The sequence below is a fragment of the Colletes gigas genome, unplaced genomic scaffold (assembly GCF_013123115.1).
Source record: "Colletes gigas isolate AHSC1104 unplaced genomic scaffold, ASM1312311v1 Colletes_gigas_Sc00015, whole genome shotgun sequence".
Classification (NCBI taxonomy): domain Eukaryota; kingdom Metazoa; phylum Arthropoda; class Insecta; order Hymenoptera; family Colletidae; genus Colletes; species Colletes gigas.
The window spans coordinates 1,112,484-1,140,436 of NW_025106644.1; the positions used below are offsets into that span (position 1 = coordinate 1,112,484).

Consider the following 27,953-nt stretch of genomic DNA (forward strand, 5'->3'; position numbering starts at 1 on the left):
TCGTGGACGAATAGTATTAGTACACGGGACGATAACCAGGCGTCGCACGTTGTTCATTCTCAAAGATGGCGGCCACTATACATGCTTCACCGCCAATGTCGCATCCAGTATATAGAGATCAGTGGGTCCTCTTATAACCAAAGTGGAGAGGGTACTGTTCTGTGACTCTTGCGCCGCATCTGGCACCCCTGCAACCATTATTTCTATTTCATTCTATTCGATTAAACCGACGATTTCACTCGAGAGAGAACTCGGTTAGTTAGTTATGGATTCAGCTTGTCAAAACACAGATTTTAATGTCAAATACTTGGTTGGTCAGTTAAATACAGCCAGAAAAGAAATTAATAACTTGAGGTATTATTACATTCCTTTTATCATATCATGGCTTTATAGATTCGAAGAATTTATTGGAAAAGGTATTAACAAGTTCCATTTGAAGGTGCTGTTTTCTATGCACCTTATACTATTAATGTATTCGTATATGCGTGGCTATGGTGCTGGACATAAGTTCTGGCACATTGTACAATTCTGTATACGAACATTCATACTACTGAACAAAATTTATTTAAAATTTTTAACTCGTCTATGTATGAAAATAGAACAAAATGAATAATATAGGAAACATATGATTAATACAAATGTGTTTTAAAACCATCTTACATATAAAATGATATCTGTTAATACCTATTGAAATTGACAAATGTAATTAATGTAAAAGTTAATGTACTTGCGAAGCTACTATCGTATTTACCACATCGTAACTCTTTAATATTTACAGACAACAAATAAAAACTCTTCGTTATATACATGAAAAAGATGTCAATACTATAAAACGTCTTTTAGAATCGTACAGCAATGGAGCGTCTGTGTCAGAAGCAAAAGTTATATCCGAAGACGATGTAAAACCTAGCACTAGCGCGGACGATGATAACGTTAAATTAAAACCAATCGGAATAATATCCACTTGGTTTCCGTGCAAACGCGGCACACCTAGGCAGCCAGGAATTTGTGGAAATGTACCGGGAAAGATACTGTTGTATAACTCGATATATACAAATCCGGCCCATGCCCTGGAAGGATTACAAGATTTTTCGCATATGTGGTAAGACAACGGATGAGAGAAATATTTTTACTGTATCGTATCGTAATTAAAAATTTTCGTTTCGTATCTGACTATTTCTATTTCAACAGGGTCTTATTCTATTTTCATAGAAACGATTCGACGCACGTTCGCGCTAAAGTTGCACCACCGAGATTAAATGGTACAAAGACTGGGGTCTTTTCCACGCGATCCCCTCATCGTCCATGCCCGATCGGTTTGAGTTTAGTAAAGATTACAAGAATAGAAAATCATACCATTTACTTCGAAGGCGTGGACATGGTGGATAAGTCGCCCGTATTAGATATAAAACCTTATATACCATTGTACGACAGTCCAATGTGCTTTGAGAAATGTAACAGGTCGCAGGAATCCACCATAGATAATACATTCGTGTGCATAGAAGAGACTACTAGTTTAAGTAGAAGTCAAACGTGTGGTACCTTTGATGCCAACGTAAATCTTGGAGACGAAACGAGAAGTCTGCTTTCGGATTCTTATTACAGAAAGAATACCAACGAATTAAATCAAGATATTTCTAGAGACGAAGAGATTGCATTGAGATTGCAAGCGGAGGAGTTTCAGAGAAATTCGAATTTTGAAAATTACAACAGCGTAAGACACTTCTCGGAGTTGGGTGATATTAATTTGCACAATAATGGCACGTTACCGCATAATGTAGATGTAACTGGTATACACAGAGCATTTTATACATCGTCCGATTCCTCGTCCGATGCAAGGTCGAACATATCCACTGCGCGTAATGCCCTCTCAGCCAATTTGGAACAACGATCAGAAAGTTTCGTAGATATAAGTAGCAGATTACAAAACAGAAATATAAGTAGTCATACCAATGTGGAGCCAATGTATACTTCAACCGATATGGGATCCAACTACATAGAAGCTCATGCTTCTCGCTCTAGACTTTTGGACGGAGCAGATGGACCAAGTACAGTGTGTGGTACCGATTTAGATTTAATTAGACGTTCGTTGAACGCGAGGATCGATAACTCTCCGATAAGGATGGGGATACGCGAGGCCCCCGACGGCGAAGAAGGTCTGGAATCGCAAACGCTTACCCCGTCGCAAGTTTTACCGAATATCGAGGTAGCAAGGACCGCGTCGAACAGTAGCCTGCCGGACAGCGCGGATATAAATTCAATATTTTCGCCCGAATCAAGAAACGCCGAGAACAGAGAGGCAGAGGCCAATTTCTCATCGGAAGTGAGAATTCCAGAGTGGATATCAAGATCTCGAACGCCCCTGTGCGTGATATTCAACGATCGAGCTCTTATACAATTAAATAAAATATTAGGGACAAAAATTAACGACCAAAAAGTAGCGATTGAAAACGTACTCCGGGAAGATCCCAGATCCGTGTATCTCAGACAAAGATGGGGTAGCCAATTTTATACATTCTTGATCCACGATTTACACATTACTTGTAGATTCGACGATAACAGAGGCGTAGTAACAGTTTTTCAAGTTAGACACGCTGGACGTATCTGCGAATGTGGAGAACCCGAATGGCAATGTTTAGGCCATTCGTTGCCTCCGTCTTAATGCGTATTTCATGTACGCGACCCGCATTATTGACACGTTTAGTTTGGTGTACATCTATATTTGTCAATAATATTGTAAGAAATGCAAGCTCTTAACTTATACAGTTACGAGGTATATTATATCCATTATCATTCCACAATTAACCAAGAATATTTATTTAAGAATTTTTATTGCTATTAGATTTATTAAAAAGACTTCTTAAAAGAGTTATTTAATTCGTTTGCTATTTTAAAATGAAGTTTGCATTGTTATTATTACGAGCAATATACAGGGTGTTCGGGCATCCTTGGGGAAAATTTTAATGGGATATTCCAGAGGCGAAAATCAAGAATATCGATTTCTTGACTGAGGCTTCATTAAAAAGTTATTAAAAAATGAAATTGAAAAATTTCAAATCAGTCTGAAAAAATTATTTTTAGGTCTTGGGGTTAAGTAGAACCGTTTTTGGTGAATAGACATACCCCCGAAATCCTACGCACTCACGAGAAAAAAATTCAGGAAGATGGACAAATTTGTTGACAAAATTAAAAAAGTTCGAATTGTTCTGGTAAAATTATTTTCGGTTCCGGGGGTCAATTACAATCATTTTTTGTGAATAGACCTACCCCCGAAATCCTACGCACTTACGAGGGAAAAATTCATTACCGAAAATACAATGTCTGACCATGAATTGATTCTCCTAAAATTGAAAACTTTTAATTCGTTCTAAAAAAAATTATATTTGGTTGCGGGGATCAATTACAGTCATTTTTAGTCAATAAACATACCCTCGAAATCCTACGCAGTTTCGAGAAAAAAATTCAGGAAGATGGACAAATTTTTTGATAAAATTAAAAATTTCAAATCGTTTTAAAAAAATTATTTTTAATTGCGGGGGGTTAATTAAAATCATTTTTGGTGAAGAGACATATCTTCGAAATCCTGCGCGTTTTCGAGCAAAAAAATTCTTAATCAAAAATGTAATTTATGGCCAGAAATGTTGTCTGAAAATTTGGAAAGATTGGACGATTTTAAAGTTTCAAGCGGCAAACGACGCGTACGTTGACGCAGAATATGTACTAATTCCAAAAATAATCGAAAAGTTGTTCCTTGACTCCGTAAAATGAGAAAAACCCCATAAAAGTGGTCCAATTTTCAAACAGACATAACTCCTACAATAATGAATATATTTAAATGAAACTGTTTTCTGAAGTAGAGCTCGTGGGTACCTACATAAAAGTATTAGACAAAGTTTCCGTACAGCGTCAAACAAATTTATTAAAAATGCAAAACGAATTTTTAAGAAAAATCGACGCTGAAATTTCTCGTCGAAAAAAAAATTTCAAATCGTTCTGAAAAAATTATTTTTAGGTCTTGGGGTTAAGTAGAACCGTTTTTGGTGAATAGACATACCCCCGAAATCCTACGCACTCACGAGAAAAAAATTCAGGAAGATGGACAAATTTGTTGACAAAATTAAAAAAGTTCGAATTGTTCTGGTAAAATTATTTTCGGTTCCGGGGGTCAATTACAATCATTTTTTGTGAATAGACATACCCTCGAAATCCTATGCACTTACGAGGGAAAAATTCATTACCGAAAATACAATGTCTGACCATGAATTGATTCTCCTAAAATTGAAAACTTTTAATTCGTTCTAAAAAAAATTATATTTGGTTGCGGGGATCAATTACAGTCATTTTTAGTCAATAAACATACCCTCGAAATCCTACGCAGTTTCGAGAAAAAAATTCAGGAAGATGGACAAATTTTTTGATAAAATTAAAAATTTCAAATCGTTTTAAAAAAATTATTTTTAATTGCGGGGGGTTAATTAAAATCATTTTTGGTGAAGAGACATATCTTCGAAATCCTGCGCGTTTTCGAGCAAAAAAATTCTTAATCGAAAATGTAATTTATGGCCAGAAATGTTGTCTGAAAATTTGGAAAGATTGGACGATTTTAAAGTTTCAAGCGGCAAACGACGCGTACGTTGACGCAGAATATGTACTAATTCCAAAAATAATCGAAAAGTTGTTCCTTGACTCCGTAAAATGAGAAAAACCCCATAAAAGTGGTCCAATTTTCAAACAGACATAACTCCTACAATAATGAATATATTTAAATGAAACTGTTTTCTGAAGTAGAGCTCGTGGGTACCTACATAAAAGTATTAGACAAAGTTTCCGTACAGCGTCAAACAAATTTATTAAAAATGCAAAACGAATTTTTAAGAAAAATCGACGCTGAAATTTCTCGTCGAAAAAAAAAATTTCAAATCGTTCTGAAAAAATTATTTTTAGGTCTTGGGGTTAAGTAGAACCGTTTTTGGTGAATAGACATACCCCCGAAATCCTACGCACTTACGAGGGAAAAATTCAGGAAGATGGACAAATTTTTTGATGAAATTAATAAGTTCAAATCGTTCTGGAAAAATTATTTTTGATTGCGGGGGTCAATTACAATCATTTTTGGTGAATAGACCTACCCCCGAAATCCTACCCACTTTTTAGAAAAAAATTCAGTAGGGGCGGAACTTTAAACGTTAGTAACTTTTTAACGAAGCCACCATCAACAAATTAGTATTCTTGATTTTCGTCTTATTTTGGCCTCTAGAATCTTCCATTAAAATTTTTCCCAGGTCGAACACCCTGTATATATTCCAAACAGCCAAACTTCGTAAAGTATCGCAAGAATCTATTATTGGTTTAAATTCTTGTTATATTATTCGAGATTTGAATATGTTTATTAATAATTTTACTAAAGAATATAATAATCCCTTTTCTTCCTAACACACAGTATGTAAAAACTAGTTTTAGACTTTCTGCGCGCGTGTCGAGACTCGTATATATATCCTCGAAAATTTCGTTCAATTTTTAATCTTAAGAATCACGTTGTATAAAAATAGATGCATTTTTTATTATTTTCATTATTGAATATTTATTGTCAAATTTTTTACGATATTGTTTTTGTAATTAGATCATCACATAGCTTTTTCTTACAACATAGAAGTTCCTATACGTTTAAATCTTTGTATACAATTCTGATGCAAGTTGCAATTTACCACATTTTCGTGGAAAAATAAAATTCGTAAAAAAAGATTCAACTTTCAATTTTTATTTTTTCATAAAAAAAAAAAAAAAAAAAAGGAAACTTTCGTCGGAATTTTTCACGATTTTGTTCTTATACAATGTTATCTGTTTACATTTTATTGTATAAACACACGTTGGAGATGGACATTACGCGATTCAAGTATACATTCGTATCGTTGAATCCGCACCCGCTGAAAATACCCACGGTTGAATAGGATGAAACATCACATCCAAAATACCAAAATCATTGTTAGACTCGTGATTACATAATCTTTTTAGCGGCACGATCAATGGATTTTGTAGTAAATCGCTAAAATGTATGCCACAATAAATAATACGTAATTAACAATGGTGTTAATATGCATATATGCTTGACCTTACTTGTACACCATTCCGTGGGAAACAATGAGGCCTCTGTCGTCAGCACCGGATGCAAAAAGTGGGTATCGCTTGTGAAATGCAACACCTCGTACACCTGTACCGTGTAACCGCAATGTTTGATAAGGTTTTGTGCTCAAGTCGAGATCAAACCAGAGCATTTTGCGATCATAAGTGCCTACTAAAACGTTATCACCCCCTGAAAATAAATAAGAAAACATTAGACACAAAATAATGCAACGATTAGGATTATTCGAACAACGTTAGAAACTTTTACTTTACCAGGGTGTATTGCCATCGTCGATATCCATTGCGAGTTTGATAACAATTTCTTTATCATTTCTTGTTTCACCAAATCATATATTCGGACATTCCGTTGTGTCTGCAATTATTTCGTCTCGATTAATAAATTGAAATTTTACGGTCAAACGTTGTACCCTGATTCACACTTACCGCTACGAATAAATATGGCCTGATCGGATGGAACAGAACGCATTGTATCAAACCTTTTGACCTAGCGAAGGGAAGTTGTGATCTTCGTTTCGATAATTGATTTATTAAAACGGATCTGTTTTGACCATCCGGCATAACGGTGGCGAAGTAATCGCCTTTACCGTGCCACGTTATTTGTTTCACCGTTTTAAAGTGATTCAAAATTATCCTGATGCCCTGGGACCAACGATCGCCTTCTACTTGTTCCCATTGAACGGCAGTTTTAACTCTGTCGCTTACTGACAGAAAATGTACAATTACTCAGATTCTAGTACGATGCTTCCACGAGAAGAAGGTACAGTGTGTTTACATCCCCACGCCTGTTGCAGTCCGATGACTCACAGGTATTGGTCGAGAACGGTGACGAAGATCGATGACAGCCAATCAGCGGACTGCAGCAAGGGTGGGGATGTAAACACGCTGCGTCTTCTTCTCGCGAGAGGACGATATATCTTTGCTAATGAAGATGTATATTCTATCATACTTATAACATCGTGTTGCGGTATTATTTCCAATAATTGATCCGTTTTGTTAGTTATTAAGCGATCTCCAATTCCAGGATTTATCAAAAGTACTTTGTTATCGGTCGCCACTCCTATAAGCGATATAGATTGATTCGGACACCAAGCCACAGACCTGATTATTCCGCCACACGGCACTGTTTTTACGCATCTGCCTGTTCCAACTTCCCATACTGTAACATAATTAACATTTATGCATAATGTTTAGTAATTACTTGCTTCTTCATAACGCCGATAAAACTTTACTTTTTAGATTCATATCGTCCCCGCCAGAAGCAATATATTGACCCATTTGTTCCACGGTGATGCTTCTAACCATATCCGTGTGGCCTTTAAACACCATAGACATCGTCGTAGGAAACGGTTGTAGATCTTTTGGACTAGGCAATTGTGGCACCAATGCTTCGGGTTCTATCGTTAATCTCATTTTTAACGCTCTTGGGCACAAGTATAGATCTAGACACCTCTGAAATCTTTCTTTAATATATTTACTATACGCGGGAACCTCCCGGAGAGAATCATATTTCTGTGGAATGAAATGTAACTTTCGTTTCCACGGCGTCGGTTGCAATTTATTCCACTCTTTTAGCTCGTTCTTGTTGAACATATACTCCGGCGGGGGATTATAACTTTCCGCGTGACCGGGTAGGTGTCTCTTTGGCGCTGGTATGTGCTTGTGAATCCTACGCATCTCTTCTGCTTGATCGTCCGATTGCCATAACATGTAAAACCGTTGTTCGTTCATTTTCTCCCTTCTTTCCTTTTCGATTTCAGCGGTAGACTTTACCCAACCCATTTTAAGCGCGTGAACTATCTTCGACACTTTCTTGGCTTCTATCTTCGATGGTAAAAATGAACGCTTGTGTTCCGGAAATTTGCGCAAGGGCATTTTCATTATTTCCGAGGTAAACCACTCCACCCATGGCTACAATAAAAAAGAACAAGGTAAATTATGAAATTACAAAATGTTAGGAAGTAAGATGGAACTTACAGCATATTCGTCGAAAGTTACAGAAGGAATTTTCTGTTTCTGAATTCTTGTAATTAATTCTATATCTGCTTCGCTTAATATAACGTCCTGCCCAGTCTGAGGATCCTTTATCGTTCTCCAAAAGTCAGGATTTTCCATTCTTTTCAAGAATTTATCTAGCTGGTCATCTTTCGTAGGTTGCATAATCTTTTTACCGTCCCAATCGTAACCAATATGGTCATAATCGTCGTACCACTTCATCGGTATGTTTCCTGTTGTGTTACGAATGTCCTCTTCGTCCGAACTGTCATATTCGTATTCCTCTAGCCTTTGATTCACCGTCGAAACATTGCTACCCGTGCCTTTGCTAATTTCTTCTTTACTAATCTTCGTTTTATTCGATTTTTCCGATGGTCCTTTCGTCGATGCGATCTCTACATTCTTTTTTAAATTATCTGGCTCCGAAGTCTTTTTATTTTGTACTTTTTCATTTCGCGGAAGTTTACGAGATTTCGATTCCTCCGGTGCACCTGTTTTATTCGCAAAAGACTTATTTGCCTTATTAGATTTCGATGCGAAAGGTATATTTGTACTTTCGATTGTAGATGCGGGAGATTTACCAAGCGTATCTTTCGCCTTATTCTCGTTGCGTTTGAATTTCGAACTAGCAGCTTTGGATTTTCTTTCAAATTTGTCATTCGTATTGTTCTCTTCTTCGGAAGTGCTGATGGAAGAGTCATTCTCCGAATCCAGATCGCTAGAATCTGTATCAAACTCTAATTCCTCTTCCTCGTCGTCGGATTCAAAGACAATTGGATCTTTCTCAGTGTCCGATTCCAATATATCTTGATTATCTTCAACTTCTTCGTCTGTACTTTCGTCATTATTATTCACTTCAGCGTTCAGCAAATCTTCCGTACCTGAATCCTAAACAATTTTATTATACCATAAGTTATGTTTTTTTTATTATTACTATTAAGCGCCACTGAGTGCTATACATAAAATAAACTGTGCGCAGCGTGATAAGTCTACAGAAAATTTCATGATAGTACAAGCTCGTCGATAAATGAGAATTCGTAACGAAAGGTCACATTTGAAAATTTACATTAATTTTCATTACCGAGTGACACTTTTATAGGTTAGAATACATTGTGAAGAGGAAAACTTTACCGATTCTACTTCGGGTTGAAGTTTTATTGAATCCTTTTCTACTTCCTTGGTATTACCTCCAACCTTCAAGTTAGTCTGCCTTCTTTTTAAGTTTTTACGTTGATTGCTCATTTTTTACAGTTTCATAAGTACAGAAATGAGGTTATCAAGTTTCACGTATGTACCGATCTAACCTGATCGAGCAGAAACGAGCATTGTGCAGTGTGGTTAGATTTGGCATGTTTGAGTGCATCGACGGCGGCGCTAGTAACGACGAACTTCCTCTACAGTTTAACGGTACACGCTTCGTGCAACTTCGTGCAACTTCGGGAAATCGAAAAGGAAGGAAAGTGCGAGCCTTTCCTTAATTGAAATTTTAGAAAATATCGCGAGACATACATTAATTAGAAATTTTTTATACAATGCTCTGCAACAATTTTTACAAACAAAAGATAAATCTCATCGATTATTCGAAATATTGTAATAACTCGTTCAAAGAATTTGATTATGTATATGAACACATAACTTGCACGCAACCTGTAACGTAAACGCTTGATACTTTACAAAAATCAAAATAACAATTACTATGGTGTATTACGAATATTATTTAAACTATTTAATAACCATAGAATGTATAGAATATGCTAGAAAATTTTTTCTGAAAATCTGCTAGACATATAATTCTATTAATTGATTGGTATTGTTTGCAACCTACTTATCACAACTAAATTATTAATTGCATCCGTTGATCGTTTCTTCAATGAAATTTAATCGATTAAAACACAAATGAATTCTTGTAACTTCGTTTCTTGTCTCATTTCCGCTTGTGTTCATTTCTATAAAAAAAAAATACATTGGATGTAAGGTCTATTCGTATATCTCGTCTGTGATACTGATTTCTGATCGCGGCTCTTTACCATTTCCGTGTCGCTTCCAACATTATCGGTTCAGACCGTAATTTGAAATTAAAATTAAATACTTAGCATGTTCATATGAACCTTAACGCGCATTTCATTAAAACCGTATGCAGGTGAAATTTGTACAAGTTTATTATTCCATTTAGTGTACGAAATTTGATTTGATTAATCATGTACTGGAACGGTAACAGATAAATATTTGTACATTTTTTATTCGCTCTTAACAACAATTTATCCGTCGTTAATATAAAAAAAAATCATTTATTTACGATCGACACTAAATAACGATTATCGGAACAAAATTATTTCATTTGATTAATTATTTAGATTTATTCAGTTATTCAAATATTCCACGACTTTTTTTATTGTCGCCAATTGAATCGTAATGATCGATAGTTCTCGTCAGTTCGTTTTCGATCGATCGAATCGTTTCACGGGGTAGTTGAACAGTTCACGACATTCAGTGTGCCTGGAATAAAGGCCGTTATATAAAAAAAACGCTATTCTTTCTTTAATGCGTTATTTATTGTATACGTTTCGGTATAATTTAAGTAATTTCACGTTTACTTGTTAGTTTGCTGGTTGAAACGCGCGAGATGAGCGAAAACGCAGAAATCACGGGAGTAATATCGCCCGAAGATGCGACCAGAGCGGAGAAATTTAAAGAAGAAGCGAACGAATGCTTCAAAAGTGCGTTTATTAAATATCATCCTGCATCCGGTTTTACAATTAACTTTATGCATTTTTATGGGATTCGAGAAGATGTCACAATTATCGGTCGATTAATGCAATTTAGTCACGTGTGTGTTTAAAACTAACCCAACTTCCGCGACGTAAATGATTATTAAATTATCGAGCGAAACTTCATAGTTTGATATAGTCGAGTAAAGATTTTAAACGATCGTGTTATATGTCGTAACTGTTTGTACGGGCACGGTTTAAGTATTTATTTTCATCTTTAAAACTCTTTTATAGAAATTTGGCATTCACACTTTTGTATGACACGTCTTATTTATGTCATGTCATGTATTTTGCTTTGCACTCTATAGTGATTTATTTTTTAAAATTTCGTAATGCCTGTAAATAATAAATAGTTTCTGAAAATTTAATTAACCCTCGTGGTCCAAATACTGATGCGACGTTATTGCTTAAAAGAAGGAAACAATGAATTCGATAGAGCTACAGCAAAGAAAGTTGAAACTTGAATATAATTCATAATGTGCGCGGAAGCGCAATAAGTACAAGTGCGATTGTTTGTACATATTTCTTTTATTACTGTTCGCTAAGCAGTTAAAAAGTAATAAAGTAATCGTAGCAGAATCTATTACGAAATCGTTCTTTAAAATGTGTGTACATGTATATTTGAATTTTCCCGTACGAGTCAAAATCTGGCATTCGAGCTTCGTGTCGCCAGTTCATCAAGCATCTGGGCTCCGAGGGTTAATATTGTAAATACATTGTCGATCGTCTATAATTGCTGTTCCATGTCATGTTTTAGATCAAAATTATATCAAAGCCATAGAATTGTATTCTACAGCCATAGAAGTAAACCCTACAGTGGCGGTATACTATGGAAACAGAAGTTTTGCTTATTTGAAGACGGAATGTTTTGGATACGCGCTGACGGATGCGTCGAAAGCCATAGAGCTGGATAAAAATTATATAAAAGGATATTATCGTAGAGCCGCAGCTCATATGTCGGTTGGGAAGTTCAAACTAGCTCTTAAGGATTATAAAACTGTTACTAAAGCAAGACCAAACGATAAAGATGCGATGGTTAAATATACAGAATGTTGTAAAATATTAAAAAAATTAGCCTTCGAAAAAGCAATTTCTGTAGACGAAAATAAAAAGAGTATAGCCAGTATGATTAATTTAGAAGCTATGGGTAAGTCGTTATGTTTAATGTTTAATGCGTTCGAACGAATTTTTAAAAACATTCTCAACCTCATTTTGTGTATTTTTATAGCCATCGAAGATGAATACGTAGGGCCTAAATTGGAAGATGGAAAAGTTACGTTAAAATTTATGCAGGATTTGTTAGAATGGTACAGGAAACAACAGTTATTACACCGTAAATACGCGTATAAGATTCTTTTAGACATAAAAACATTGTTTATGGCACAACCAAGCTTAGTCGATATTACAATTCCTGAAGATAGTAAATTTGTTATCTGTGGAGACATACACGGACAATACTACGATTTACTTAATATATTTGAATTAAATGGATTACCTTCGGAAACTAATCCATACGTATCCTTTGTAACAACGAATCGTGTTTATTGTGTTTTTTAAATTTCTGGTTTGCGAAACATATTCCTTAACAGTTACACAGTTATTCAATGGAGATTTTGTAGATAGAGGCTCGTTTTCCGTAGAGTGTATATTTACTTTATTTGGATTTAAATTATTGTATCCGAATCACTTTTTTATGGCCAGAGGTATGTAAGTATTAGTTCGTTTGCACCATTAACAAGCAATACACATTCATTGTAAGATATGATATTTAGGTAATCACGAATCTGCTACGATGAACCAAATGTACGGATTCGATGGAGAAGTTAAAACAAAGTATTTTTCCCACATGGCGGAATTGTTTACCGTGGTTTATAACTGGCTTCCTCTAGCGCACTGTCTTAACAACAGAGTTCTCGTAAGTTCATATTATTGTTAACGATAGTCTCAACGTAAATTACTAGGCGTAAACCAATAATTTTTTAGGTGATGCATGGCGGTCTGTTTTCGAGAGACGACGTCACGTTACAAGAAATTCGGGAAATCGATAGAAACAGACAACCACCGGAGGAAGGATTAATGTGTGAATTATTGTGGTCCGATCCGCAGCCTCAACTTGGAAGGGCACCCAGTAAGAGAGGTGTCGGTATTCAGTTTGGACCCGATGTAACGCAGAATTTCCTTACGCTGAACAATCTCGATTATATTGTGAGGAGCCACGAAGTGAAAAGCAACGGATACGAAGTCGGTCACGATGGAAAATGTATCACCGTGTTCTCCGCTCCAAATTATTGGCACGTTAAGTATATATTTGATGGAGTAAATAGTTTTTATTGTATCACAATAGTGTACGGATGAAGGATGTAGTGAACGATATCCAGTTTAGTTTGAATCGCGTGTGAGAGTGGGGTTGTTGCTAGCGAGACTAGTTGTCTGATATGTATTAGTTCATTTTCCTCCAATCCAATGCAATCCTTTGCAAAAATCCTACATAATTCGGGGGTTCGTCCGGGATTACAAACAGCAAGGGAGCATTTTGGAGGATAGTGAAGATAGTGAAACGGGAATAGTGAAAATAGTGAAACGATGCAAAGCGAGGACAGAAAGAATAGGACAGCGCAGCGACAGTGAACATCGTAGTGCATGCAGTTGAAAGAGTGTTGCGACGAGAGGCTTGCATAGATACACTGTATCAGCATTAAAAGAGTTGTTGATGATGCACGGACTGTTTAGCGTAGGCTAAAAAATCGAGCTAATTGCCCGTGTATTGAAAGCTGATCCAACGGGATCGTGGATGGAAGACGAAAGGAGTGAAGCAAGAGGAGACGCCGGTGACGATCAGCAAGCTGATACGTCAGTTCCGATGCAGTTTGGGTTCCCATCGATGCCGCGAAATCGAAATGTCTAAGAAAGAGAAAGAATTAGCGGAACGCGAGCTAGTGGTGGCGCGTCGCGAGATTGTGGTCATGAAGAGAATGCTCAATGCTGAGCGAAACACAGAAATCGAACAGCAATGGCGGCAGACGGTGCGTCCGGTTGCCATGGCTGTAAACAGCAACATCGAGCCTCAGCGACCGATTCAACGTAGCGTCTTGATGCCTGACGACAACCGATCGGAAGTAAGCGACAGGGGTAGTGACATCGTTGCCCTTATTTTTTTTTTTTTGTACGTGGAGAAATCCTCATGGGCACCCGCGAGCCAGTATATAGTACCAGACTCTTACGAGCGAACATAACCATGATGGCGGATTTGTGGAGCAACTGTGACGGCATGTCAGGTGATTTCCAAGTGTGGAAAAATCAGATTAGGTTGCTCAGAACGACCTATCAACTGGAGGACAATCTTGCGCATGTGCTTGTTGGCATTCGTCTGAAGGGACGTGCGCTCGAGTGGCTGCATTCTAGGGCCGAACATATCACCATGCTATTCGACCGTCCACTTAGCGAACTCAAATCCATGTTTCGTCACAGGCAAAGCAGATTGATATTGAGGAAGGGATTGAGTACATGGTGAATATGTGTTTCCTGAAAAAGACTGATGTTAATTTGTGGGACAGCGACGTTACTATTATGAAATCGATGAATCAACGGAAGAAGAAAATAACAAGGTTGACGAAGGCGTTCGAGGCCGAATGTCCAAGCAGGATGGCCGAGTGTAGGAGTGACGGATCTCCAGTTTGATTTGAATCGTGTGTGAAAGTGGGCGAGTGAGACATGAGTTGCGTGGTTTTAAGGCGAAGTAGCGATTAGCGTTTTTGTTATCATTAATGTTTGCGGTGTTCCCCTGGGAAAAATTGTAATGGGGGATTCTAGAGGAAAAAATAATATGTTATAATATCTTATAATAATGTCTTATTTTGGCCTCTAGAATCCACCATTACAATTTTTCCCAGGGATGGTCGAACACCCTGTATATATATATGTATTAGTTAATTTTCCTCGAATCCATTGCAATCCTTTGCAAAAGTCCTAGAATAGCGTGCTGATTTTATCTACTTTTTCAGCGATACTATGGGCAACCAGGGTGCCTTCATTACACTTAACGGCAAAGATATGAAACCCCATTTTACAACGTACGAAGCAGTGGTACGTTTATGATTAATCAATCAATTCTGTATTACTTTTTAAATTAAACTGTACGAGTTCGTTTCTTTCAGCCTCATCCGGATGTTAGGCCAATGGTATATGCTAATTCTCTACTAAAATTCATGTGCTAGTGGAACGCTCTAGATACAAGTTGATAATTAAATGAATAACGATAAATGAATATGAGTAGACCAATCAAAGTGTACGTAATATATTTGATACCGAGATGGAGAGAACGAGAAACGCTTAGGCATCTCCAAAACAATAAATATTGTATTCTTTCTAGGAACAAGAAAAAAATTTTCTGTATCATAATAAATGCAACGAAGGCATAATTATTGATGGGTGTAAAAAATGAAAAACGTTTGCTAGTTTCGACTACTGGCGAACAGACGTATCAAATATTCTTGTCTACGATAAGAATGATACCTTATTAGTAACTTTTATTCCATTACAATGAAACGACGCAAAGAGAACGTTTCTATTTTGTACTCTCAATTGAACCACCTTGTTCATTAAAGATATCGATATTCACGCGTAAGGTAAATAAAAAAAATATCAAAAATCTTGACGGATTAACTTATATTCTAAGGAGGTACTGAACATATAATGAACACCTATCGTATTTTTAGTTAATTCTTTAACGAATAACGGTGGTTTTTATAAAACAATTATTATAAAGATATCTAACGCGTATGTGATTTAGCATGATTATATAGTACAATTTTTCCAGCCAGTCACTATTCATCACATTATTTGTGATAAAAAAACTTTTTTACGAATCTTACGTTATTGGAAGGATTTCTTTGATCTACCGTTTTGTTTTTTTGTTAAGAATAAACAGTGTTTATAATGTATTTAATATTCATATTGTTTTTCTTGCAACAATGAACAAATTGTACCTTACGAAATCATACGGAAAATTTCTTCCGGTAAAGTGTTTCGATTATGATGATTCACAGTTATAAGTTTAGATTTTTTATCCGTACAGAGCTGTTGGAACAGCGGTAAATATTTATGCGGCGCTTTATGCGTTTCAGGTATCGTTGCAATTATAAAAGGTTTGCTGAAATTTTTAGAAAATAACTTCAGTACTTGGTCGTGAAACTTTTGGCTAAACAATTCCATTTTACCAATTTCATCAATAATTAGTATATCCTGATAGAAATAAAAACATAAGTATTTTACTATTAAATAAGTACACGCTTAAGAATTAAGAATAATCTGGCTTACTGCGTTCGAGTCGAAGATTGGTAATGCCATTTCTTCAAAATTATTAAGAAACACATGGTATTTTCCCACTTTATATTTTGACCGTTGTGACTGGTTTATCACGTCTCTGTTTGCGAATAATATTGCGTTAGACAAGAAGTAAAATTAAATTTTTTATAATTATAAGATAACACTGACTCGATTCGTGCCAATGTCGATTTATCCCCAGAACGGTTGACGAGCGCAACATCAAATCCAATCCTGCTACCAACTTGATCTCTTACTTCTTCCGTATAAAACCCTTCAAGATTATAATTTTCCTTGTTCATCATCGAAATTAGCTCTTTGCATATTGTAGTCTTTCCAATGCCTATAACAATTTTATAAGTAAATTTTTGTTACTTTTAAAAATGAAAATATCGAACGAATTATTTCTAGATTAATAATTGCGTAGCATCGTTAAAATTTCCATTGTTCGATGATAGAACGATCAAGGCTGTTAGAAAATTTTTAATATTTTACGTTTAATTTGTTAAAAATCTAAAGCTTTTTACATTTGCCGATATTTATGTTTCGAATACCCGCGCAACTTTAAAAGTTCGCGGACTTACCAGGGCGCCCGGTAAGAAGTACACGCGAGATACGCAACGTGGCGCTAGTGTCCATATTAATTTGCTTTTTGACTCGGACCATCCGACTGCGACGGATGATTGTAGGTGTCGACGACATGTAATGAAAAAAATAATGTTGATAGACGTTTGAAACATGCATGACAAGAATTGTGGCTTTACGCAACTGCGGATAACAAAGATACCGACAAATTAGAAAAAAAAAAAAAAATTAGTAAGTAATCACGAGGTAGAGCCACTGAATAGTAATCGTCCGTTCATGATCAAGTAAAACACACTCTGCTCGAGCATACACGATGATCGTGTAAATGTGAGTATGTACTGTGAGTTGTAATGATTTGTAGCATTTTCGAAATTGTTAACTATCCGGCTGGGTCACGCGTGTCCTGCGTGTCATAGATGCGCAAAATACTTACTGCTGATTACCATATATTAAACTACGCAATGTATCAAAGCATACAAATCATCGACGTACATAATAAAATATTGAAGAGCACGCAACGGACAATACAAATACCTATATTAAAGTATATCGAAAGGTTGTAGCGCATGAACGTATAATCGGTTGTGTTTTGCACACATGTATCGCGCAGCGCATGCGCGAACAGCTCGCCAAGGAGAAAGAGAAGATTTCTAGATACTTCGCTTCTCCGAAAATGGTAAGAATGTTTTTTTTTTATTTGGTTACCATTTTCGAGAAAGTTAACCAGCTAGAGGCTAAACTTTTTTCTTTGTATGGCATCGGTGCGCTGAATACCGCCGATCGCATGACCAAGCAACTTTAACTTTCGTGTAATACACGTCGAACGATATTTGTTTTTTAATCTATTGTATATGTTATATATATTAGTATGTCGTGATCAGCAATAGTTAACGGACTTTATGTCACGCAACGTGTACCAAGGAGCAAGTGTAATCTCTAGCTAGTTAATTTCACCGAAAACGGCAAGAATCATTTTAGTTCACGGTCTGTGTTACTAGATCGGATATCAGAGACACCGGAAACGCTACACTCCACTTTCGTACATTACGCCAGATCACGTGTACGTGAGCTCGTAGAGTTTCGGAGAAACGAGAAAGAAAGGCTCACATTTTCTTTCTTCCTCGACTCACCGAAAATGACCGAAGTGAGCATGGCATATCGGACAACTTCGAGGAGTGGAAAAGAAGTCAATGTGAGCCTTTCTTTCTCGCTCTTGCATCTGGTCGATTTGTTAGCAGTGAATATCTGTATTGAGCATATAAGTACGGGATCATGCCTCAGCTGTACCGAGGCGTGATATTAGGGCATTAAATCGCTACGAAGGTTTGCGAGACCTGGAACTACAAGCCCTCTCAATGATTTGCCATATCATTGAGGTGGGGTAGTCCGAGACCCCCTCTTGACTCCAAGCTATCACTGCACTTTAATTACTTTTATTCTTTTTTTCTTTTTTTTTTTGTACGTGGGGAAGTCTTAATCTCAGCTACGTATTACAGTGTACCCCCGTTAAATATACACGTTTCTCGAGATCGAAGAGGCACATTTAGCGAAAGGGGACAACGTCTTTTATGCTTTGACACTTGGGTGAGCGTGGATAAAGAAAGTGGAAGACGAAGAGGCACATTTAGCGAAAGGGGACAACGTCTTTTATGCTTTGCCACTTGGGTGAGCGTGGAAAAAGAAAGTGGAAGACGAAGAGGCACAGAGGATCGAGTATTAGTGTAATACGATCCGATTCGTACGTCGAAGCGACAATGTTGCTTCTTCTTCCTGTTGAATCGTCATGTGAGAAACAAACGCATGTTCCATTTTCTTTAACGTTTCAGGGGAAAAATTAAAGATACTCGGGAACGTTCGAAATGACTACAGCTCTTTTTCGTCGATCGTTGAATTTTGCTTTATGTGAATAATACGTTTCCCGAAATTGCCCGAAATGCCACGCTCTCGCTTCGGGTAACTTCGGAGAATCAAGAAAGAGGGTGAGTGTCAGCCTATCTTTCTCGATTCTCCAAAGCTGCCCGAAGTGGGTACGGTCGCATTTCGGACCGTTTCGTAGGAATTGAGAGAGAAAGGCTCACATTTTCTTTCTTCCTCGATTCACCGAAAATGACCGAAGTGAGCATGGCATATCGGACAACTTCGAGGAGTGGAAAAGAAGTCAATGTGAGCCTTTCTTTCTCGCTCTTGCATCTGGTCGATTTGTTAGCAGTGAATATCTGTATTGAGCATATAAGTACGGGATCATGCCTCAGCTGTACCGAGGCGTGATATTAGGGCATTAAATCGCTACGAAGGTTTGCGAGACCTGGAACTACAAGCCCTCTCAATGATTTGCCATATCATTGAGGTGGGGTAGTCCGAGACCCCCTCTTGACTCCAAGCTATCACTGCACTTTAATTACTTTTATTCTTTTTTTCTTTTTTTTTTTGTACGTGGGGAAGTCTTAATCTCAGCTACGTATTACAGTGTACCCCCGTTAAATATACACGTTTCTCGGGATCGAAGAGGCACATTTAGCGAAAGGGGACAACGTCTTTTATGCTTTGACACTTGGGTGAGCGTGGATAAAGAAAGTGGAAGACGAAGAGGCACATTTAGCGAAAGGGGACAACGTCTTTTATGCTTTGCCACTTGGGTGAGCGTGGAAAAAGAAAGTGGAAGACGAAGAGGCACAGAGGATCGAGTATTAGTGTAATACGATCCGATTCGTACGTCGAAGCGACAATGTTGCTTCTTCTTCCTGTTGAATCGTCATGTGAGAAACAAACGCATGTTCCATTTTCTTTAACGTTTCAGGGGAAAAATGAAAGATACTCGGGAACGTTCGAAATGATTACAGCTCTTTTTCGTCGATCTTTGAATTTTGCTTTATGTGAATAATACGTTTTCCGAAATTGTCCGAAATGCCACGCTCTCGCTTCGGGTAACTTCGGAGAATCAAGAAAGAGTGTGAGTGTCAGCCTGTCTTTCTCAATTCTCCAAAGCTGCCCGAAGTGGGTACGGTCGCATTTCGGACCGTTTCGTAGGAATTGAGAGAGAAAGGCTCACATTTTCTTTCTTCCTCGACTCACCGAAAATGACCGAAGTGAGCATGGCATATCGGACAACTTCGAGGAGTGGAAAAGAAGTCAATGTGAGCCTTTCTTTCTCGCTCTTGCATCTGGTCGATTTGTTAGCAGTGAATATCTGTATTGAGCATATAAGTACGGGATCATGCCTCAGCTGTACCGAGGCGTGATATTAGGGCATTAAATCACTACGAAGGTTTGCGAGACCTGGAACTACAAGCCCTCTCAATGATTTGCCATATCATTGAGGTGGGGTAGTCCAAGACCCCCTCTTGACTCCAAGCTATCACTGCACTTTAATTACTTTTATTCTTTTTTTCTTTTTTTTTTTGTACGTGGGGAAGTCTTAATCTCAGCTACGTATTACAGTGTACCCCCGTTAAATATACACGTTTCTCGGGATCGAAGAGGCACATTTAGCGAAAGGGGACAACGTCTTTTATGCTTTGACACTTGGGTGAGCGTGGAAAAAGAAAGTGGAAGACGAAGAGGCACATTTAGCGAAAGGGGACAACGTCTTTTATGCTTTGCCACTTGGGTGAGCGTGGAAAAAGAAAGTGGAAGACGAAGAGGCACAGAGGATCGAGTATTAGTGTAATACGATCCGATTCGTACGTCGAAGCGACAATGTTGCTTCTTCTTCCTGTTGAATCGTCATGTGAGAAACAAACGCATGTTCCATTTTCTTTAACGTTTCAGGGGAAAAATTAAAGATACTCGGGAACGTTCGAAATGACTACAGCTCTTTTTCGTCGATCGTTGAATTTTGCTTTATGTGAATAATACGTTTCCCGAAATTGCCCGAAATGCCACGCTCTCGCTTCGGGTAACTTCGGAGAATCAAGAAAGAGGGTGAGTGTCAGCCTGTCTTTCTCGATTCTCCAAAGCTGCCCGAAGTGGGTACGGTCGCATTTCGGACCGTTTCGTAGGAATTGAGAGAGAAAGGCTCACATTTTCTTTCTTCCTCGATTCACCGAAAATGACCGAAGTGAGCATGGCATATCGGACAACTTCGAGGAGTGGAAAAGAAGTCAATGTGAGCCTTTCTTTCTCGCTCTTGCATCTGGTCGATTTGTTAGCAGTGAATATCTGTATTGAGCATATAAGTACGGGATCATGCCTCAGCTGTACCGAGGCGTGATATTAGGGCATTAAATCGCTACGAAGGTTTGCGAGACCTGGAACTACAAGCCCTCTCAATGATTTGCCATATCATTGAGGTGGGGTAGTCCGAGACCCCCTCTTGACTCCAAGCTATCACTGCACTTTAATTACTTTTATTCTTTTTTTCTTTTTTTTTTTGTACGTGGGGAAGTCTTAATCTCAGCTACGTATTACAGTGTACCCCCGTTAAATATACACGTTTCTCGAGATCGAAGAGGCACATTTAGCGAAAGGGGACAACGTCTTTTATGCTTTGACACTTGGGTGAGCGTGGAAAAAGAAAGTGGAAGACGATGAGGCACATTTAGCGAAAGGGGACAACGTCTTTTATGCTTTGCCACTTGGGTGAGCGTGGAAAAAGAAAGTGGAAGACGAAGAGGCACAGAGGATCGAGTATTAGTGTAATACGATCCGATTCGTACGTCGAAGCGACAATGTTGCTTCTTCTTCCTGTTGAATCGTCATGTGAGAAACAAACGCATGTTCCATTTTCTTTAACGTTTCAGGGGAAAAATTAAAGATACTCGGGAACGTTCGAAATGACTACAGCTCTTTTTCGTCGATCGTTGAATTTTGCTTTATGTGAATAATACGTTTCCCGAAATTGTCCGAAATGCCCCACGCTCTCGCTTCGGATATTTTCGGTGAACCGAAGAAGAAAGTAAATGTGAGCCTTTCTCTCTCGACTCACCGAAGATATCCGAAGTGCATCCGCGCTCACTTCGGGTAACTTCGGAGAACCAAGAAAGAGGGTGAGTGTCAGCCTATCTTTTTCGACTCTCCGAAACTCTACGAGCTCACGTACGCATGATTAGCGCATAGTGTGAGAAAGTGGAGTGAGGAGTTCCCGATGCCCCCGGTGCACGATCTGGTAACACTGTTCACGGCAGTGATGGACATTCGTGGAAATTTTGGTCATGCGCACTGGGGCGCACGATCACTGCCGTATACACTTAACTAGAATTTCGGGTACCGTTGGATCCGAGTAAGGAACAAAATTTAAGGAAGTTACAGGGAAAGAGACAAGTTTTTATGAAGGGAAACAGCATAAATGTACAATAAAAAGTGGAAAACAATTCATTATTTATTTAGTTTTATTTACGCGTGCAACCGATTTATTACACGAATACCAACAATTGTTGCCAGGGTAAGGAAAACTGCTGAAATCTTACCAGTATTCGAACAAAAATATTGCACGTAAAAATGAACGTGAAACACATAAATACATAAAATATATAACATTGTATACGGAAAACATATACTTTATCAATATTAACTGAATACATTTAAATCAAATTAATTTCATATGTTTTAATCGACTTAAAACTAAAAATGTTGGAATTCCGAACAGGCCCCTCACATGCACCTCCTCTTACGCTTAAGATACGTCTATGGTAGCGGACGACAGGTAGCCGTGACGTCAGCTTGCGCATGCGCAGAAAGGAACCCCACGAGGGAAAATTCCCACGAATGTCCATCACTGGTTCACGGTACCTACGCATTTTGCTGCGTTCCGTGCGTGATACGTGCCTCGTGCGACCCATGTTTGTGTGAGTCGTGAGATTACACTCGCGACACGTCTGTCATAGAATAAATATAAGATTGACCAGGACGAAATTTATAACAGTTGCGCCTTTTAATAGTACAGATTGATTGATCGTACCAAAAATTTTCCGGCTTCTCTAGTCCCTGATTAGAAATTCGCGGAGAATAGCTTTAGAATTTTCGATTAGCACTTAACGAACAGGGGAATACAGTCATTAGTTACAGGATACATGGAAGAAAGGGACGATAGGTGAAGACGACGGTTTTATCCGTTTTCGTGTACATATCGGTATCCATAAAGGAGAAATGGCTCGTCCTTCCGTTTGTAATCCGCTTTCGTACCTTATCACACGGCAGATTGACAACAATGTCGATCACTGCAAACGTCTCGTTAACGCTAGATTCGAAACTTCCGAAAACCTATTTAGAAAGGATCTGTTATCTCATTATGGATGCGTTAATGCAATTGAATTTTCGAATCAGGGAGATCTTCTCGTCTCCGGTAAGAAATTGAAAATACAGTGAATTTATTTTGATTTCTATGAAAATGTAACGGTCGACTTTTTAAAATTAACTTTTTTAATAAGCAAACAATAGTTTATAGGTATATTTGTTTGTTTAATACTGGGTCAATCGTCGTTAAGAAAATATATTTATCACGAGATTACATGATTTATTAATTTAACAGGCGGCGACGATAAGAGAGTTTTATTGTGGAAAGTTGAACAGGCGATACAAGGCGTAGGTAGGCCCATAGTGATGAAGGCTCAACACATGAGCAACATATTTTGCGTTGCTTTCAACAACAGTAAAACAAAAATATTTTCTGCCGGAAACGACGGTCAAGTTATTGTCCATGACTTACAAACGTACGAACAATTTTCGACCGTAGAAACTTTCTATGCGAACGTTTACAATTCGATAACGTTTCTATGTACCATACAGGTGCGACGTTGTAAATTTCTTCTTACACGGTAAACCTGTTTACGGCTTATCGGTCCATCCCCATAACGATAATGTATTTGCAAGCGCTTGCGACGGAAGAGTTTTAATTTATGATATACGAGGCTCTATGGAAACATTCTGCTTGGCGCAAGACAAGCATGTTTTCCACTCCGTTATGTTCAATCCTATGGAGCCTAAGATGCTCGCTACCAGCAATGCCAAAGGCATTAGCATGTGGGACGTGCGAAAACTCTTGGAGTAAGTAATCAACGTAGAACAATTTATTACGTCGCGTAGGGGAAATAAAACCTGTGTCTGTTTTTTGAATGCGTAGGCCTGTGTTACGTTATGGAAACGAAAGCTCCGCACAGAATTGTATGAATGTTAGATTTAATGCGGCAGGTAATAGATTATTAGCTTTGAGAAGAAGACTACCGCCTGTACTGTACGCAGTAGATTCCACTTCGCACTTATGCCAATTCGATCATCCCGGATATTATAATAGTTGCACAATGAAGTCGTGTTGTTTTGCTGGAGATAATGACGAATACGTTCTATCTGGTAAGCAGTAATATCGATACAGGTTTTGAATTAATCTTTTCGCAGATTCACCTATTTGCAAATCAAGGTTTTCTACAAATTAATAATTTCTTTATATTTTTTAACACGTTACTACTGTCATTCTGTATAATGCGTAAGGTAACTCAACACGCTGTCTGTGCTTCTACAAATAATTGAATATACTGCTTTAAGGTTCGGATGATTTTAATTTATACATGTGGAAAATTCCTTCCGAGGGTGTAAAATGGGTAGATTCTGCGCATATGGTTTTGCGTGGCCACAGATCCATCGTGAACCAAGTACGATACAACCAAGCCAGTTGCATATTTGCCTCGTCCGGGGTTGAAAAAATTATTAAGATTTGGAGTCCATTTTCTCTTGGACACGGCTGCTTAGGTGGATTAAAGGTAGTATGCAAATAAATATTATTTTATAATAACTCGTATTATTTCCTTTTTGCGTTTCTGTTTGCAGAAGGACGTTGGATCCAGAGAAAGGCAACGGAAAATATTTACACACAACGAGTACATCGGATTGGTGTTACGTAGCGGTCAATTCATAACGCATGATTATAGTCACCAATCGACCGGAGAAGATCCAAGAATGATGGCGTTCTTCGATTCTTTGGTACAACGTGAAATAGGGGATTGGAGTTACGAACACACGACATCAGCGCCCGAGACAACCAGCGATTCTGAAAATAATTCCACGACTGGACTTAGTACAACGGACTCCGATGGTACATCCGTTTTATGTGAAAATTTCGAATTTCATTACGTCGAGCCAACGCAAGAATTTCATTATCATACGTGCTTGTATAATTGTATAAATATGCTTTTTGTAGATTCGACTGCACCCAATCGTCGATTAATGCTATGCATTTTAGGACTGATAACATCTCGTAGATCCTTTAGAGACGAAGTGGCTCCCGGAAGGCCCTCGGTATATCGGAACCGTATATCGCGACTGATAGTAAATCGCAGAGAGAAATTAATGCGGCTCGCGGATATGGATTATGGCACGCCGTTAAACAACGCCTCTACCACAGCAGCTGGTCCATCCGCTTCGGGTTCCGCCAGCGACGGGGAGAACGCGCAAATTAAATGCAGATCCAAATCAAAATTAAAAGGTATAAAGAGAAAACACGGTAAAATTTCTGGAAGAAGAAGCAAAGCTAGAAGAAAGTGTACCCTGTTGCAAATTAATAGCGATTCCAATAGCGACGAACAGCCTATCGATACAACCCAACCTAGCACCAGTTCCGGTGTAATCTCTAGAAGATCACGATACGTTACGAACGCGATCGAAAGCGACACGAAACATTCGAGTTACAGTAGCAGCAGTTCGGAAGATAACGAGAGTTCCGTAAAGCGGAAATGTTCGAAAACTGATTCTGATACCTCGACGGTAGTGTACAGAAAGAAACACGGTAAATGTAAAAGTAATACCAAAAGTGATACTAGTAAAATGAAACGCAAAGGGCCGCAAGTTAATTACGACACCGATGACGAGAAACAGGATTGGAAGATTTATTTAAACGGCGTCTCTACGACGAAGGTTCAAGATGACGGCCCGTCGACGCCCGCGAACAAATCATGCAAGGTTCCATCGACACCGGACAGTGGCATCACATCAGAAGTATCCACGGTCGAGAAGAACGGCGAAGAAACGCAGAAAGATCGAAACAACGCTGAGAGTTCGGACCACGAGCAGAAACTGAAAAATTTAGAGTGTTTTAGAAAAAAAGTGGATGTCGCGAGAAGAAGTTATCGTACGCCTTTATCACAAACCATCTCGACTACAACCGATTCTTCCGATTAAACATCTATGTAACCTTCAGAACCTTTTGATCCATTTCCCATTGTACATAATGAATATGCGATTCCTTGAAGTATATTTTTATAACACTTGAGTTCGATCACACGCGAATATGGTTTTTCTATCTTCTTCGAGAATTTTATTATTTTTTTTCTTTCTTTTTTTCTGTCATTTTCATTTTTCTCGGCGTCTTTGTCGTTCATAAGGATCTTTACGAAGTAATTTTTATTGGAATCTCTTATGGATGCAGGACACCTTCTATAAATATTTTATGGCAATCTCTTAATGATACAAGACTGTTCCAGAGTAATAATACTTTAAACCATTAATAATACATGTACTTTCACCGTATGTAGCGATCATTATCCGTGAACTAATCACAAATCAAGTATTTTCTTCTTTTTCGTCGTTACGAAAAATAAAACGAATTTAGTGGTTTCGCATCTTTGGAAATTAATGGCCGTCATAGTAATTATTTAGAACTCTCGTTTATTATTACGAGGTAAACGTGTTTGGATATGACCATTAAAATAATATGTAATCGAAACTACAGCAAAACAACGCCGAGAGATATATAGGTAAATTAACGTATCATTAGCTATAATAAAGCAACCCGGCTAATGTGTATTGTTGACATGATTTGTAAGCGTGATGGAAAATAATAAAAAAATAAATTGATACGTGTGCTTATGTGTATATATATGTATGTATACATGTATATATACGTATTTCTATATGTATGTATGCATATATATCAAGATACATGATGTCACATAACCAGGGTGAAACACGTATCGTCCTTCCACGGGAAGAAGGCACAGCGTGTTTACATCCCCACTCTTGCTGCAGTCCGTTGATTGGCCGACATCGATTTTCGTCGCCGTTTTCGACCAATGTCTGTGAGTCAGCGGACTGCAACAGGAGTGGGGATGTAAACACGCTGTGATTTCTTCTCGTGGAAGAATGGTAACTGAAATCACTTCGATTACGTCGTAAATAATTTTAGCGGCAAATGTTTCGGTTAAAACGTGCACCTCGCCGATTTTGATCATTTTTAAATGTGTTGTGGAACTCAATATTTTGAACAAGCTTTTTTTATACATACAAGGTGTTCGGCCACACCTGGGAAAAATTTTAATGGGGGATTCTAGAGGCAAAAATAAAACTAAAATCAAGAATACCAATTTGTTGATGGAGGCTTCGTTGAGAAATTATTAACGTTTAAAGTTCCGTCTGTGAGGCAGCAACCTGCGAACAACTGCGTGCGCGGAACTTTAAACGTTAATAACTTTTTAACGAAGTCTCAGTCAAGAGATTGGTATTCTTGATTGTCGTCTTATTTTGCCCTCTAGAATCTCCCATTAAAATTTTTCCCACGGGTGGTCGAGCACCCAGTAGTTTTTTTCTAGTTAAATTTCATGGTTTGCGTTAGAGGGAAAATTGTCAATAACCTCTTACCATGCATCACGCGACGTGTGTTAGCTAGGATCATTTAGGTTTACGTCGAGGTGAAGGCCCATATGAAGTACCTGGGCCTGATCCTCGACAGCCGGTGGCAAGAGTCCGGCGCTACCCCGAGGCCCCCCCTACTTGGGGCCTCGTGGTCACCATGAGGATTTCCCCACGTACAAAAAAAAAAAAAGGGGTCATCTAGATTACCTGCATTTAGAATGTTGAATTAGTATCTGTATATATTTATGTTGCACGGTGTCTTTTCTAGTTAGATTTCATGATTTGCGTTAGAGGGAAAATTGTCAAAAAGCTCTTATCATGCATCACGCGTGTGGTTAGCTAGGGTCATCTAGGTACTGGTTAGTTTGGGGTGTTTTTATGTGCATTTTAACCCGATTCAACAAGAACCACCAGCAAATATAAACAACTGAGCACGCGCGGCACGTGATCAAACCAGGGCCGAATCGTAATGTCCAGATCCCTACATAGTAGGAAAGAAGCTAATTTTCTAAACAAAAAGTACTCATCCTCAATATTAATGACATTATTAATTAAATATTTTTACATAATAATGTGAATAAGTGGGCAAAT

At 38.1% G+C, this 27,953-nt stretch overlaps 5 protein-coding genes across 11 annotated transcripts; 3 read left to right on the plus strand and 2 right to left on the minus strand.

Moving 5' to 3' along the window:
• Positions 1 to 9,444, minus strand: LOC122400049 (ribosome biogenesis protein BOP1 homolog). Of its 2 annotated transcripts, none has more exons than XM_043401251.1 (8): positions 9,265 to 9,444; positions 8,116 to 9,021; positions 7,371 to 8,049; positions 7,088 to 7,297; positions 6,565 to 6,842; positions 6,394 to 6,493; positions 6,115 to 6,310; positions 1 to 188 (listed from the first exon to the last, which is right to left on the minus strand). In XM_043401251.1, the coding sequence occupies exons 1-8, from the start codon at positions 9,373 to 9,375 to the stop codon at positions 119 to 121; spliced, it is 2,550 nt and encodes an 849-aa protein (XP_043257186.1). In that variant the 5' UTR covers positions 9,376 to 9,444; the 3' UTR covers positions 1 to 118. The 2 variants fall into 2 exon arrangements, with proteins under 2 accessions (XP_043257186.1, XP_043257185.1); XM_043401250.1 differs by lacking the exon at positions 1 to 188 and adding an exon at positions 5,689 to 6,043.
• Positions 206 to 2,960, plus strand: LOC122400050 (tRNA (adenine(37)-N6)-methyltransferase). The gene is made up of 3 exons (XM_043401252.1): positions 206 to 354; positions 779 to 1,102; positions 1,192 to 2,960. The coding sequence occupies exons 1-3, from the start codon at positions 266 to 268 to the stop codon at positions 2,660 to 2,662; spliced, it is 1,884 nt and encodes a 627-aa protein (XP_043257187.1). The 5' UTR covers positions 206 to 265; the 3' UTR covers positions 2,663 to 2,960.
• A 1,149-nt stretch (positions 9,445 to 10,593) lies between the features above and the next one.
• LOC122399747 (serine/threonine-protein phosphatase 5) lies at positions 10,594 to 15,412 on the plus strand. The gene is made up of 9 exons (XM_043400668.1): positions 10,594 to 10,850; positions 11,659 to 12,048; positions 12,130 to 12,416; positions 12,499 to 12,604; positions 12,674 to 12,816; positions 12,885 to 13,192; positions 14,903 to 14,984; positions 15,056 to 15,186; positions 15,271 to 15,412. Exons 1-8 carry the CDS (start codon positions 10,757 to 10,759, stop codon positions 15,113 to 15,115), a joined length of 1,470 nt encoding a protein of 489 aa, XP_043256603.1. The 5' UTR covers positions 10,594 to 10,756; the 3' UTR covers positions 15,116 to 15,186; positions 15,271 to 15,412.
• Positions 15,413 to 15,860: 448 nt separating this feature from the next.
• Positions 15,861 to 17,437, minus strand: LOC122399748 (nucleoside-triphosphatase THEP1). Of its 2 annotated transcripts, XM_043400670.1 has the most exons (5): positions 17,343 to 17,437; positions 16,808 to 16,895; positions 16,395 to 16,566; positions 16,218 to 16,323; positions 15,861 to 16,142 (listed from the first exon to the last, which is right to left on the minus strand). In XM_043400670.1, exons 2-5 carry the CDS (start codon positions 16,887 to 16,889, stop codon positions 15,888 to 15,890), a joined length of 615 nt encoding a protein of 204 aa, XP_043256605.1. In that variant the 5' UTR covers positions 16,890 to 16,895; positions 17,343 to 17,437; the 3' UTR covers positions 15,861 to 15,887. The 2 variants fall into 2 exon arrangements, with proteins under 2 accessions (XP_043256605.1, XP_043256604.1); XM_043400669.1 differs by lacking the exon at positions 17,343 to 17,437 and having other exon boundaries at positions 16,808 to 16,917.
• LOC122399746 (DDB1- and CUL4-associated factor 5) lies at positions 16,878 to 27,065 on the plus strand. Of its 5 annotated transcripts, none has more exons than XM_043400666.1 (8): positions 16,878 to 16,925; positions 22,812 to 23,088; positions 23,275 to 23,455; positions 23,532 to 23,789; positions 23,866 to 24,092; positions 24,285 to 24,499; positions 24,567 to 24,831; positions 24,937 to 27,065. In XM_043400666.1, exons 2-8 carry the CDS (start codon positions 22,893 to 22,895, stop codon positions 25,911 to 25,913), a joined length of 2,319 nt encoding a protein of 772 aa, XP_043256601.1. In that variant the 5' UTR covers positions 16,878 to 16,925; positions 22,812 to 22,892; the 3' UTR covers positions 25,914 to 27,065. The 5 variants fall into 5 exon arrangements, with proteins under 5 accessions (XP_043256601.1, XP_043256599.1, XP_043256598.1 ...); XM_043400664.1 differs by having other exon boundaries at positions 16,919 to 17,039; XM_043400663.1 differs by lacking the exon at positions 16,878 to 16,925 and adding an exon at positions 16,996 to 17,135.
• The last annotated feature ends 888 nt before the right edge of the window (positions 27,066 to 27,953 follow it).